Source organism: Rhinoraja longicauda, chromosome 38 (assembly GCF_053455715.1).
Source record: "Rhinoraja longicauda isolate Sanriku21f chromosome 38, sRhiLon1.1, whole genome shotgun sequence".
In the NCBI taxonomy this organism is placed as follows: Eukaryota; Metazoa; Chordata; class Chondrichthyes; order Rajiformes; family Arhynchobatidae; genus Rhinoraja; species Rhinoraja longicauda.
This window is the reverse complement of record NC_135990.1, coordinates 1,220,695-1,235,044: the sequence shown is the minus strand read 5'-3', so window position 1 is coordinate 1,235,044 and position 14,350 is coordinate 1,220,695. Positions and strand designations below refer to the sequence as shown.

Genomic DNA, 14,350 nt, shown 5'->3' with positions numbered 1-14,350 from the left:
AGAGAGAGAGAGAGAGAGAGAGAGAGAGAGAGAGAGAGAGAGAGAGAGAGAGAATGAGAGAGAATGAGAGAGAATGAGAGAGAATGAGAGAGAATGAGAGAGAATACAGGTTTCGATTAATCCATTTATTCCCATACACCAAGAACCTGACCAATGATTTTTTGCTCAGTCTTATGGAAAGTTTTTTCCCCTCTATAAAAAGCGAAGTGGTGGAGAAACTCAGCAAGTCAGGCAGCATCTGTGGAGGGGAAATAGACAGATGCTGTTTTGGGTTGGATCCTTCTTCAGACTCCTGGTGTGGTCTCACCAAGGTTCTGCATTATTGCAGTAAAACAAATGCAGTTAATTCTCAATTGGATTAATACAGAACTGTATACTTACATTAGAATACCGTGAGCTCTTTCCAAAAGCTTAGTGCTGGCAGAACTTAGAAAAATGCCTTCATCATCAATCAAGGAATGGCTGGGGTTGAGCCTTGGAGTCTGGACACTTGTTCTCCCATTCCAGTTTATGGCCTGTGGGTCACTGTGCAAAACAAAGAGAAAAACAGCAGCATTAATAAAACACACCTGTTCTCAGATCCAACACAAAAAAAGGAAATAACTGAAGTACGCAGCAGGCTCATCAACATCAGAAAGACCAAAAGTAGATTAACGTTGATGCATCACCCTTTTAGACTGGCTTTCGATTTTAATAAGGGTCTGTTAAATTTTTATTGAAACAATGAATTTAGCAATATGCCGCAATATTCTTATGAAATTGCATTGTGAACTGTTAGCTGTGCTTTTCCCCCCAAAGATACTGCTGACCTGCCGCCTGTTCCCAAACTCTTCAGGTTTTATCTGTTTTAATCTGTTCATTTATTTTCTTGAATGTAAGATTATGATTACCGCATTTCCATGGATAAGATATAAAAATCAGAGACTTAATCACTACTGATCCAGCCTCTGCTGTCTTTAATAATCGTTCTTTCTCTGCCTTTGTCAGCTATTCCTCAGAAAAAGTCAAATTCAAATGAATCGGCGACAATTCTCATTATAATAAATATAATAACTTGAACATACAGACATACTGAGGCAGTGGCAATGCCGTACCAAAACCCATTCATGTTTTGACCTGTTAAATGAAACTGGAAGATTTAAAATTGAATCGGCCAAGTACGTGTATTTAAATGCGATTCTTCACAACCTTAGCAAAAATATGAAAAAAACAGTGTTCTATAATAACCTTTAGCATTCTGAGTTTAACAATGAAAATCTGAAGTCAATAGAACAAAAAATATGAAATGCAAATGATGATAATACTAAACATTTAACATGAAGAATAACAGAGATATAGTGTGAAAAAATGATTTAAATCTTGTAGTTTTTTAATCAGGTTCGATCAGATTTAGTTTAGTTTTAATTTTAGAGGTTTATCTTGGTGTAACCTCTCACACCTTTCTTCACTGACTGCATCTCCAACTTTTGTGTCAACTGCAAATTACTAATCAACTCACCCACACTTTCATCCAAGTCACTTACATATATCACAAACAACTGAGATCCCAGTACTGATCCCTGTGGAGATTTGTAAATATGGTGTTTAAGATGCAATGGGGGTAGGCAGGGAAGATAATTTGAACATGAAAGAGAATTTATTAATTTTGGAAGTCCCATGGGTGATCGAAGGGATCAGTCTGCTGAACAAGAGCAATTAGGCTTGTATACACTGGAATTTAGAAGGATGAGGGGGGATCTTATTGAAACATATAAGATAATTAGGGGATTGGACACATTAGAGGCAGGAAACATGTTCCCAATGTTGGGGGAGTCCAGAACAAGGGGCCACAGTTTAAGAATAAGGGGTAGGCCATTTAGAACGGAAGTGAGGAAGAACTTTTTCAGTCAGAGAGTGGTGAAGGTGTGGAATTCTCTGCCTCAGAAGGCAGTGGAGGCCAGTTCGTTGGATGCTTTCAAGAGAGAGCTGGATAGAGCTCTTAAGGATAGCGGAGTGAGGGGGTATGGGGAGAAGGCAGGAACAGGGTACTGGTTGAGAGTGATCAGCCATGATCGCATTGAATTGCGGTGCTGGATCGAAGGGCTGAGTGGCCTACTCCTGCACCTATTGTCTATTGTTGTCTAAAAAGAGTGGACAACTCTAATTTAATTATAGGGCAACAAAATAACACATTTCCTGGTACGTGCAGATTTCGTTCCTAATATTTAGACAAATTGAAAGGTTTATTCACAACTACAATAGTGGGAGTAGAGAACCCAATATTTTTTTAATTATCCTGTTGGCAATTCCATACGTTCTGAATGAAGTCACACAGGAAGCAGCTGTAGGAGCTAGAAGGTTACTAAGCAACTAAAAGGATGCACAATAAATCACAAGTGTATGTCTTCACCAAAGCAATTATGAAGACATTTCAGAAATGAATTAGCAATGCAGTGAGATCAGTTTACACTTTTACAATCTATCTCCATGTTAACTCAACAGCCTCTCGCCATTCGCAAACACCCAGAATATGCACCATCATTAGAACTCAATTCATATAATTTCTGATTCTGTTGCAATCAATGTTCCCAGGTGGTCATTGCAGGTTGAACTTTGTAGCTCAAGATTTGCTTAAAGTTCTCTCCACTTAAACCGGTATTTAAAAATGTACTTGACCAGTATTGTTATAACTGGGTTAGTCTTAGTGAAATTAAATGGAAGTTATCAAATATTAAACAGTTATTGATTCAGAAATAGGTCCATACTAAAACTATGTCAAGCAGCATCACTGAAAAAGACCAATCACGCCAGCTTCCTGAACACGTGAGCTCTGATCTCTTATGCTCATAGAAAATCTCTCTGATCTCTCATGCTCAGTCAGAGAGTTGTGAATCTGTGGAATTCTCTGCCTCAGAAGGCAGTGGAGGCCAATTCTCTGAATGCATTCAAGAGAGAGCTGGATAGAACTCTTAAGGATAGCGGAGTCAGGGGGTATGGGGAGAAGGCAGGAACGGGGTACTGATTGAGAATGATCAGCCATGATCACATTGAATGGCGGTGCTGGCTCGAAGGGCTGAATGGCCTCTTCCTGTACCTATTGTCTAAAAGCCCTCTCTGCAGACCAGACTTGCAAGAAATGTACAGACATTCCAGTGCTGAGAATAGCACACATCCTCAACTGACTCACATAAAGAGCAACAAAGGTGAGGTTCACTTTGTGTTGTGACCCCTACCCAGGATAGCAAGAGCTAGGCTTATTGCCCCTGGTTGTGAGAAAAGATGGAAACAAATAGATTAATGCAATGCTCTTGTGTAGGAAGGAACTGCAGATGCTGGTTTACACTGAAGATAGACATCAAATGCTGGAGTAACAGCAGGACAGGCAGTATCTCTGGAGAGAAGGAATGGGTGACATTTTGGGTCGAGACCCCTATTCAGACTGAGAGTCAGGGGAGAGGGAGGGACAGAGATAAGAAAGGGTAAGTTGTGAAAACGAGACATCAAAGGGGATGCAGATCAAGGAAAATGTAGAATAGATCATTGTTAACTAGGAGAAGGTGACAACGAAGCACAGAGATAAAATTTAATCAGGGGACAGTCAGACTGGTCGGAGAACTAGAAAGGGAGAGGGATGGAGAGAGAGGGAAAGCAAGGATTACTTGAAGTTAGAGAAGTCAATATTCATACCACTGTGGTGTAAGCTGCCCAAGCAAAATATGATGTGCTGTTCCTGCAATTTGCACTGGGCCTCACTCTGACAGTGGAGGGGGCCTAGGCAGAAAGGTCAGTATGGGAATGGGAGGAGGAGTTAAAGTGTTTAACAACCAGATCCGGTAGGTTTAGGCAGATTGAGTATCTCCCTCTCGACCCTAAACGTCACCCACTCCTTCTATCCAGATATACTGCCTATCCCGCTGAGTTACTCCAGCATTTTGTGTCTAACACAATGCTCTTGATTTGTGACTTGTTATGGAAGGTGCTAATTATTTGCTCTTTATTCTTTTGTTAATAGCTTCATTAAGCAACATGAGGCAGATTAACACTGCAATTATAGGAAGCTGTCTTTTACAGTACCTGCATCGAAAGTAAAGTAACAAAATATTAGTGTAAATGTTTTTAAGACAGCCTCTCTTGACTGGGATTTCAATCGCCCATCAGCCTGTTAATGCTCAAGGTTTAATACTCCACAAGTATGATGATGTCAAAACACAATTTCCAAATTTGCAGATGACATAAAACTTGGCAGCACTGAGAACTATGATGGGGATACCAACAGACATACATATGGCAGAGGAAATGTAATGCAGAGAAATGAGGTAATGCAGTTTGATAGGAAGAATAAATAGAAAAAATGGTCTCATCCTGTGCCGTGACTGTTCTACGATTCTATGACATCAAGGTTCAGCACAAGTCTCCTCTGATTAAAGGACATCAACCCAACATCCGAGATATTTTTCACTCCAAAGATGCTGCCTGACTCACTAAAAATTTGCCGCATTCTCTACATTTATTACCATCCTAGATTTTAGTGGGAAAGCATCAATTTTCCCCTGAAGAGTTTGGTAAGACAGTAGTACTTGCAAGTTCCTAAGTTCATGAAATGCCCACACATTTGTAACACGCCTCATGATCTTGCTTCATGATTTTTAATGAGTGCCAGTCAGAGAAAATATCCTAAGCCCTTTCCTTTTCAAGAATTCCTGTTGAGAGAGATACTTTATGAAAAATATCAAAGTAAACTGGAATCACTCCTACCATATGTCCTCGAAGCTGAAAAATAATTCAAGCTTGCCAAGGCACAGTTCAAATCTAATGAATAAATCAGTCACATATTTGCTAAGTATCTCTCAGAATATGTTTCTAAATATGTTTGGAAGAATGAACAGTATTATTGTGAACTTCATATTCACAGATATTATTACACAAAATAAACACAAGTATTGCCAAACTCATAATCCACTCTCAGTTTGTGTAACAACCATAGCTCATAACTTTTTAAAAAAACAAGCCTCATAAAAGGAAATCCCTAAACTTTATTATGTGCTGCAATCCAAATCAGCATTTTTTTCCCAGACTCTAAACAGATGCATTGCACATTTCCAGCTTTTATCATTTAGCATTAATATTCAGATGTGTACACAATATACAGTGTACGAATAATAAAAGGCTTGGATAGAGTGGATGTGGAGAGGATATTTCCACTAGTGGGAGAGTCTAGGAACAGAGGTCACAGCCTCAGATTTAAAGGACGTTCCATTTGGAAGGAGATGAGGAGGAATGTCTTTAGTCATCAGCCATGATCGCATTGAATGGCTGGCTCGAAGGGCTGAATGGCCTACTCCTGCACCTATTGTCTATTGTCTATTGTCAGAGGGTGGTGAATCTGTGGAATTCTTTGCCACAGAAGGCCATGGAGGCCGTCAATTGATATTTGTAAGGCACAGACAGATAGATTCTTGATTAGTATGGGTGTCAATGGTTATGGGAAGAAGGCAGGAGAATGGGTTTGGAGGGAGAGATAGATCAGCCATGATTGAATGGCAGAGTAGACTTGATGGGCTGAATAGCCTAATTCTGCTCCTATCTCTTATGAACTTATGACAGCCGCTTACATGAAACACCATTGTAGTTTTGAATTTATTTCTGATTTAGGCAGAGCATAAACAAACAACAAATTATTTTCATTCAACTCCTTAAATACAGAATTCCTGTTGCCTAATCCACTTCTTAAAGCATAAATAGTTCTCATTTCAAATATCCTTTTATTTTTCACTTAGTTATGAACTTACCAAGATGAAGAACATTCATGTGTAGGAAGGAACTGCAGATGCTGGTTTAAACTAAAGATAGGTACAAAATGCTGGAGTAACTCAGCGGGACAGGTAGCAACTTTAGAGAGAAGGAATGGGTGACGTTTCGGGTCGAGACCCTTCTTCAGACTGAAAGTCAAGGGAAAGGAAACGGGAGATATAGACGATGATGTAGAGAGATATCGCAAAGAGGGGGAGCAGCGTGAGAGGGTATATCTCTCCACATCATCATCTATATCTCTCGTTTCCTTTTCCCATGACTTTCAGTTTGAAGAATGGTCTCGACCTGAAATGTCACCCATTCCTTCTCTCCACTGTGGTGAAATTTTATCTCTCATATTCAGCGATGGAAATTCACAGTAATTTGTGTCTGCAACAACTTGGATTTAAAAGATGACAAATAACTTCAATTTATTCACATTAAAATCACTATCGTTGACTTAAGTAAATGAAGAAATTCATTCCTACCGCAAAGGTTTGTCGTGGATGGTATTTGCTCCCTGCAAATTAGACAATGGTGTCCTGGGGCTTTTTCGTGTATTACCTATCATACAAAAACAAGTGCTAAAATGGTGATTAATCAGATAGAAATGAACAGCAGCAAACATGAAGCATGCATCTGTTGCAGCATGCTGCAGGCATACGAGCAGTGACAACCTGAATCTTCCTTGACAACAGATACAATGCAGAAACAGGTATAATGCACATAAGATATGACTGAGGAATGGGGAGCAGTTGCAACAAGCACTTACTTCAAAAACAAAGCAACAAAAAAGAGTTGGTAAATTATGTCCTGGTCTTAAGTTCTGCTCTTTTATACTCCATAACAATGCAAGATTTTAATTTTAAGAAAAGGTAAAATCACAGCCAAGATTTTCAGTGCCTAACCCTTAGAAAGCACAGGATTGAGGCACGGAAGTAAACATGTATCACATACAAAATAAAACAATGGTCAACGAGGTTACAAGACCAGAAGCAAAGACAATAGCAAAAATGTTTAGGGAAGATCACGGGACCACCATTTCACAGTTGCTCCAATGGAAGCAAGGATTCCAGAGTGTACAGCAGGAAGTGTTTTTAATCATATTCTCTGGCCAATTCTCAAATTAAATTTGCTTGTCCTCCAAGTCCCATGAGATAGCTGAGTATAATAGCTCTGAAGTGGTTGTCAGAGGAAAGCATGTTGCACACGTAAATGACCAAGCCCAAAGCAATTTGGAGAACAAAGATAACTCATTATACTTGACCAAAAATTATGGTGATCATTTTAACAAAGTGCTTTCATATTCACATGTTACTCGATGTCTTAAACTTGGGTGTTTGAAGAAAAATTTGTTTTGATGTCCATGAAGCAGCAAGGCACACAAAAGGGCCTACCTTGCTTTTAGCCTCACTTGCATTCAAATTCATGACTTCTGGACACACGTTTAAGAAACAAGTTTTAAATTAGTGGTGGAAAAAAATCAGTGAAGGTCAATCCCTCTGCATGGATGAATACGTAGCCACCTATTATCAACATGATAATGAATCTATTTCATCCCTTCCCACTGGTAAAGGAAAGAATATCACTACTCTTTGAAAAAATCCTCTCTGATCCTAAAGTAGCGGAATTTTCTCAACTGACAATTTTTTCCATTTGTCAATGGAATTTGTTAATTGATAATTAACTTTCAAATTCCCTAGATTTCTCTTTTACAATTTTTGTTTCTTGGCATTAATTAGAAAAAATACTTCCGGCACAAAAGCATCCTGTATAAAAACACAAGATGACTTAATTTTAGCACAAGCATTCATGAGATCTTTGGTTAAAAGCTCACAAAGTAATGTAGTACCCTCACTTCACCTTTTGCATGTATACAGAGAATACAGGAATACAGAGCTTTATTTGTCATCCCACAATGTTTTTAAATTTAGGACAGATTAATCTTTAGCCAAAACACTGCATTTGCACAAATGATTCCCTGCTGCTCTGATTTATTATTTGTGGAGATTAGTCATTTAAACTTTCAGTGAAACCTATCCCAAAGCAAAATTTCTTGACCTGAGCCCACCAGTAAAGAATGTGTCATTGTATTTTCAAGCTCAACCTTCTAAAATACACAAACATCTGATCACCTTTGTAATTAAATAAACTACACAAGGAAAGATGTCTGACAAAAAAAGTGCTAGTTACTTTATGTTTGTCATGTCCTCTATTGTGGTTGCTGGTGCTGTCTGGTTGGATTAAGAGACCAGTGAAATTATTAGCACTCAGGCAGGATGATCTACTGAGGTCATGCAAAACAAGAGTTAGTCAACACATAAAAGAGAGCTGAGAAAAGGGACAGACACGATAACCAAACCAGCAACATTCACTTGAATAGAATAGCCAAAGAAACATGGGATGTATATTCACTTTGGTTAAAAATACCTGGCGAAACCACAGAATCTCGAGGTTTGTTTCATTTGAAATTGAGAAGATTTATTCTGCAAAGCAGCAACCCGTTTCTCATTTCATTCCCTGCGAGTCATTCAAAGTATGGAAGAAGCATGAATTATTTACATAATGCTCCTTTTTTGTTGAAGACTGTGGTTTCAAACCCACGAACATCCCGGAATTCTCTAGTGTCCTTTGGCTTCAAGTCAGTGGTCTTCATTATCCAGTGATCAACTGTGAGCTCAGTACTCAGTTGGATCATTTTAAAATCTGGTCCAGCGTAGTACCGACTGATAACACTGGAGTTATTAACTTCAGTTACTTTGGTCATATCAGCAGCACTTTAAAGAGTTAATGAAGACCACTAGTCACAAGTGAATGCTCTTGGAATGTCATTTCCTGCAGGTAAGTGGAATATTGCTGGAGTTAGAGCCTTACTGTACTTCTCTTCCTTGCACCTCTGGAGAATCTCTAAACTCCTCTGATGGACTGGGTGATGCAGAAAGCTAAAACTATCGACACTTTTCAAAACCGGGTATGGAACAGCATCATCATGCCCTTGGAAAGCAAAATGAAAACAAAAGAAAAAAAATAAAAGAGATACAAAGTAAAGATATTCACGATAGGAATTTGAAAGGTTGAGAAACAACGACAAGGATCTAAACACAACAAAAATAGTAAAGCACATCTATCATTAATATCTACTTTGTAGTTAGAGAATGAGTCTGCCTTGCCATCTAATTTAACTTCAATGAGTTAAATCTCTAGTGACTTGCAAAATATTTCGACACACTTGAGTAAGATAAAGACGTAAAAGAAAGACAAATTTTACATTCATGGGTACAGATTATATCTTTAGAAAGTCAGCACTAACCATAAAACCACCAGCAGCGAGTGAAATGTGCATTGATTTATTCTTAGTGATTAAAAAGCACAGGAAAAAATCAGTTTATGTCAGAACTTTATCATTTTCCATCCAGTTTAATAGGTTTTAATAAATCAAAGCCCTACACAAGGTTCTCAAATAGCTTTTATTCAAAGGGGTAGCCAAATCATTATTGTTAAATATAAGTATCATTTTATTTTCAATCTCTGCTAATCCAAATTAGCTTCGCCAACAACTCAAACTGTTGGGCAATTTTCAAGCAATAGAAACTAAATTAGATCTGTTCAAATAATATTAAAAGGAGTCCATGGATCAGCTAAACCATTAAGCTTCTGGTTTTCAGTGGAGTGGGGACTAGAACGTCGACTAGGTGGTACGTTGTGGTAGCTTGTCGTAGACATTGTCGTAGTGGGGTCCAGTTGCCGGCTTTTCGGCGACCTGCTACGACTTTGACAGTCGCCAGCAATCACCTAAAAATCGCCTAAGTGGGACAGGCCCTTAAGATGTACACAACTGAAGGACATACCAGCACTTATAAAGGCATAAAGGAGGACTAATTAGTGAGGTTTCACAGGACTGTTAATATCATGCACTGTATTCCCAAGTCTGAGCAAGGCAACTCAGGACACCATGGGAAGGAAAGAAATCATCAATGTGCAATAAATATCAATGAGTGGCCTATTCTGATACTCAACAGATCACCAAATACAACATTAAATACATACTTTTTGAACTGTGGCACTAGTTTTAAGTTACTGGAACTGGCTGGTTATTCATAGATCTGCTGATTCGGTCAGTTTTCACAAATGCACTTCCGTTTTCTAACGGTAAGCAGAGAAGGTGGGAGAAACAGATGACGTTCTACAAAGAGCTGAAGATATAAAGAGCGGTGTTCTACTTCTACAGCAGGAATAGACAGGCCTATGCAGAGCAGGGCTGTACTAGGCAGAGCAATCTGTGTGTGGAGCAGCTGCCACAGCATGATGATGCGTCTTTCTGTAAAAGGAATGCATCTCCCAGGCTTTAGAGAGGAAGATGTGCACTGATTAAAGAGAGAAGTAGCTTACCGACATAAACCATTATCTAACGCAGATGGGAACCCAGTTGAATTGCACACAATTTGCCTGATTTACAGAGACAGGTCAATCTCAGATTACAGAATGTACAGATTCAATAGAGGATTTGGTCAAAAATACCTTCCAAACACTGCAAGATCAGAATTTCCACCACTACATGATATTTAATGGTGGGGACTTCAATTTTTTTTTCAATTAGATAAGGCCTTAGATCATGGTTTATGTTGCAAGGAATATGCATCATCCACTTTCTGTACGTCAGCCATTTTTATTCAAAACCAGTCATTTATCTTGGCAGCCATCTCCGTAACATGATATGATAGCTTATTTTTGGAATGATAATCCAGATCATCTCGTTGGCAGTATCTATGATGTATCATTAGGTCAGATGAATGTGCTATACAACATCTATTAATTTCTCAAATTGCCATCCATAGCATCATTTTACAAATCCATGATTAGTTCCAAAAGTAATGATTTCTAACAGTAAATTAGAGGATTGAATCCACAGACTAACCTTTGAATAATGGCAATCTGCAGGTTTCCAAGTCACTAGAATGACAGGCTATATTTGGTTAAGAATTCAAATCAGCTACATAAATATCTGTGATGTTTTTCTTGGCATTAAGATGAATAACCTATTAGGCAATTCAAAAGTACTTCCATTTGTAAGTAAGGTACCAAAGTTAAAAGTTTTGTGCAGTGTAGTGGAAGGATAGCCGTTTTCAAAAAAACTCTTCCCTTCATTTTTTCTTTATCTGTACCCAATTATTCAGGAAAATATAAATAACCAAATTGAGTTTTTTAGTTGCTCATAACAGATGAGTTGCTCAGTTGAAATCCCCAGGGCAGGCGTTTAAGATCGGTATTCTAAGTGACTGCATTTGCACAAAGTGTGTGCCCAGCTGAGTATAGGAGCTGGTCTGCACAGGTAGAATGGTGAGGAGGCCTGGGAGCATACCTTCATTAATATTGAGCAGAGGAGCAGGGATGTCATCTTACAGTTGTGCCAATCGTTGGTTGGGCTGAGTGCACTAATGTGTGCAATTCTGGTTGTCAGGCGAAAGGAAGGATGTAATTAAGCTAGAGAGGGGCTGGAAAGATTCACAGAAATGCCACATGGACTACATGGCTTGAGGATAGATTGGGATTGCTTTCCCTGAAACAAAGGAGGCCGAGGAATGAACTTAAGAGGTTTATAAAATCATGAGACGCATAAATAGTCCGAGTCTTTTTCCCAGGGTAGGGGAGTCTAAAATTTGAGGGCGTAGGTTTAAGGGGAAACCATGTAAAGGGATCTGACAGGATTATTTTCCTAGATAGAGGATTGTGGGCTTATTGAATGAGCTGCCACAGGAGGTGGTTGAGGCAGGTACAAATAAAACTTTTAAAGGACAGGTACACACATAGGAAAGGTTTTGGAGGGACATGGGCCAGACACAGGCAAATGAAGTTTGCATAGATCGGTATCTCATGGATGATCTGGGTCGAAGGGCCCTTTCCCATGCTGGACAACGATAAACTCAATGAAAAACTGAAAAGACCACAGAATGAACCAGAAAGTTTCCAGATTCAGTTTACCATTTTAGAAATCTACTGTGGGAAATAACTTGTTAATTGTAGTGGTATTTCATATGACATCTCCAAAATCAACTGGAGAAATTGTCCAAGTCTCCATTACTGGTCCCATGCTTGTAAATGGGAGTTTTCCACAAAGTGACCAGAAACAGTTAATAACTTTTACTTTGATCTCTGTTTTGTTTTGATTTAATTTTCATGCTACATTAAATAATAGAGGGATCAAATTCAAAAGTGTAAATTGTACGTTGACCCAAGAAATACACTGAACAAATCCCTTTGATTTCTGTTCATCTCTTAGATGCCATAAAGTATCGTCATAAAGAAAGTTTCAGACCTGAAACATTAACTCTGATTCTCATTTCAGAGATGCTGCCTGACATGCTGAGTGTTTACAGTATTTTTTAGTTCTATGTCAAAATGTATTCAGCGATGTAGGTACTGCCTAAACAAAAAAAATGCTTGTCTTTACACCATTTGCAGAAATTCAACATAATATAACAACGGATTAAATATTGCCAAAGGCATACACTGGCTCCTTGACTCATTCAATCGATTTCTCTTTACACCAGACTTGACCGGAGCAAAATTTTAGAAAATAGAACTAATATCTGTAAATATGTTTTGAAAACCATTCAATTTTCCAACAACGTAAAAGGTGGACATACTGAAAATACTCAGCAAGTCAAATAAAATCTGTGGATGGAGAAATAATGTTTCAAGTTGATGGCCTTTCACCGTAATTGTCCTATTGAAAAGTATTTAACTCAAAATGTTGTCGTTTTTCTCTTCCCCACTGTTCCAACACGTAATTCCAACATTTTCTTATTTTTATTTCAGATTTAAAGCAACTTCTTTTCGGATTCATATCGGATTTCAGATTATTCAAATAATCTGTGCTGACAAACAAATTTACTCCCTCCAGACCCAGAACAATAATTCATCCTCTACCTCTGTGGTGCATTTCAAACATACACTTTGGATTTTTAGTTTCTTTTTGGTATTTCACTGCTTTAACCCCCAAATTTAATGTAAAGACAAAGTAGTGAAACTTCTTTGCAGCCTTTGAGTTGGATAATGAGAGTGCGCACAAGCAACTTTCAAGTCATCAGAAGAAGCAGCATCTCGCAAGAAATGATTAATGCCACTTTTAGGTCCATATACTAAATCTGTTCAACATACAAATTTGTTTGAGACTTTATATTAATATATTAAATATTGAATGTGCAGCACCTTTTCCAGGAACCTTTGACACGACATTCAATATTAACTTAACAGCTGACCGCACATTGTCAATGCTGCAGCATTAAATGCACTGACAGTCAAACACACCGAAACACCTACCACATCCCTTACCAGGTTTCTTCTCAACAAAGCGTTTTCCAGCCTCCCGGAAGGCCACAGCTGCTCGGAAGTAGGATCTCAGCATTGACCAGCGGAACACTGCCACTGGGTCAATACCAATCAGACTGCAAATAAAGGCATTCTTACTGCCTTTCAGAAGTGCAACAATGTCAGGGCGCATGTGGTCTGTGTTCTTTTCACGGAAGTCCTGCACCAACATAGATTTATGAAGAAGCTTGGTCATTGAACATATTGTTAAACTGTAATTTTTAATAAAATGTTTTATTTGAAGAAAATTAGCGACTCACATCCCTTTCTCCAACAGATTTTGTTTTTACACAGGCATTCAGTTACAATGGAGCCACATGAAACTGCAGAGGATATTCGGGGTCGGGGCACTTCTTCAGACTGAGGAAAGGTCCTGACATGAAATCTGTCCATTCCTCACATGCCGTCTGACCTGCTAATTTCCTCCGGTACTTTGTTTATTTCATTTGGTGAACTGCTACCTATGGGCCTCTGGCAGGTCAACCAAACTCCCAGGGTGGAAAACACTAAAGGCCATAACTAAGGTGAGAGGTGGAAACTAAGGTGGAAAACACTAAAGGCCATAACTAAGGTGAGAGGAGGAAGATTAAAGGAGAGCTGAGAGACAAGTTTTGTTTTGCACAGAGTGGAAGGTGCCTGGAATGTACGACCAAGGAAGGCGCTAGAGGCAGACATTTAAACAGCAGGGAATCGGGGGATACAGATAATTTAAACTGGTATCACGATAGTCACAGACATTGTGGGCCATTCTTAGTCACGTGTGTGGCCATGTGAGTTCACACACACGTGGCCAGTCATATTTGATCTCTGACCCGAAACAAACATTGTCAGCAAAACATATAAAAATTTCACTTGGTAAACTTCGACATATATAAGTCATATATACAGTACAAAACAATATACCTGTAATGCTTTCAGAATTAGAAGAGATGTATTCAAAAAGGACAGATTGGTCCTGTGCTGTCTTGCTCTGAGTTCAGCATTCCTCTTGATTCAACACACAGGTGACCATTCAAATGCTGAAGCCAGTTTGGTCATGGCTATGCTCTTGAGCTTTCTCAATTTCACTTATCTGCCTTGGTTCTCATTCCTTTTCTCCCCTTATATTTAATTGATCTCATACTCCCACCAACTTCATCTGCTTTTTAGAGAACCAAATTTGCACAATGCTCTTACATCATCCAAAAACTCAGCTCTAAAGTTAAGGTCATGC

At 38.8% G+C, this 14,350-nt stretch overlaps 1 protein-coding gene across 1 annotated transcript in view; it reads right to left on the bottom strand.

The window, feature by feature from the left end:
- The window catches only part of myo9aa (myosin IXAa), a 165,224-nt gene that overhangs the window by 63,580 nt on the left and 87,294 nt on the right, over positions 1 to 14,350 (bottom strand). The window contains 4 exon segments of the mRNA XM_078429986.1: positions 371 to 525; positions 6,258 to 6,333; positions 8,644 to 8,763; positions 13,102 to 13,297. Of these exon segments, the coding sequence (XP_078286112.1) occupies positions 371 to 525; positions 6,258 to 6,333; positions 8,644 to 8,763; positions 13,102 to 13,297 (547 nt within the window).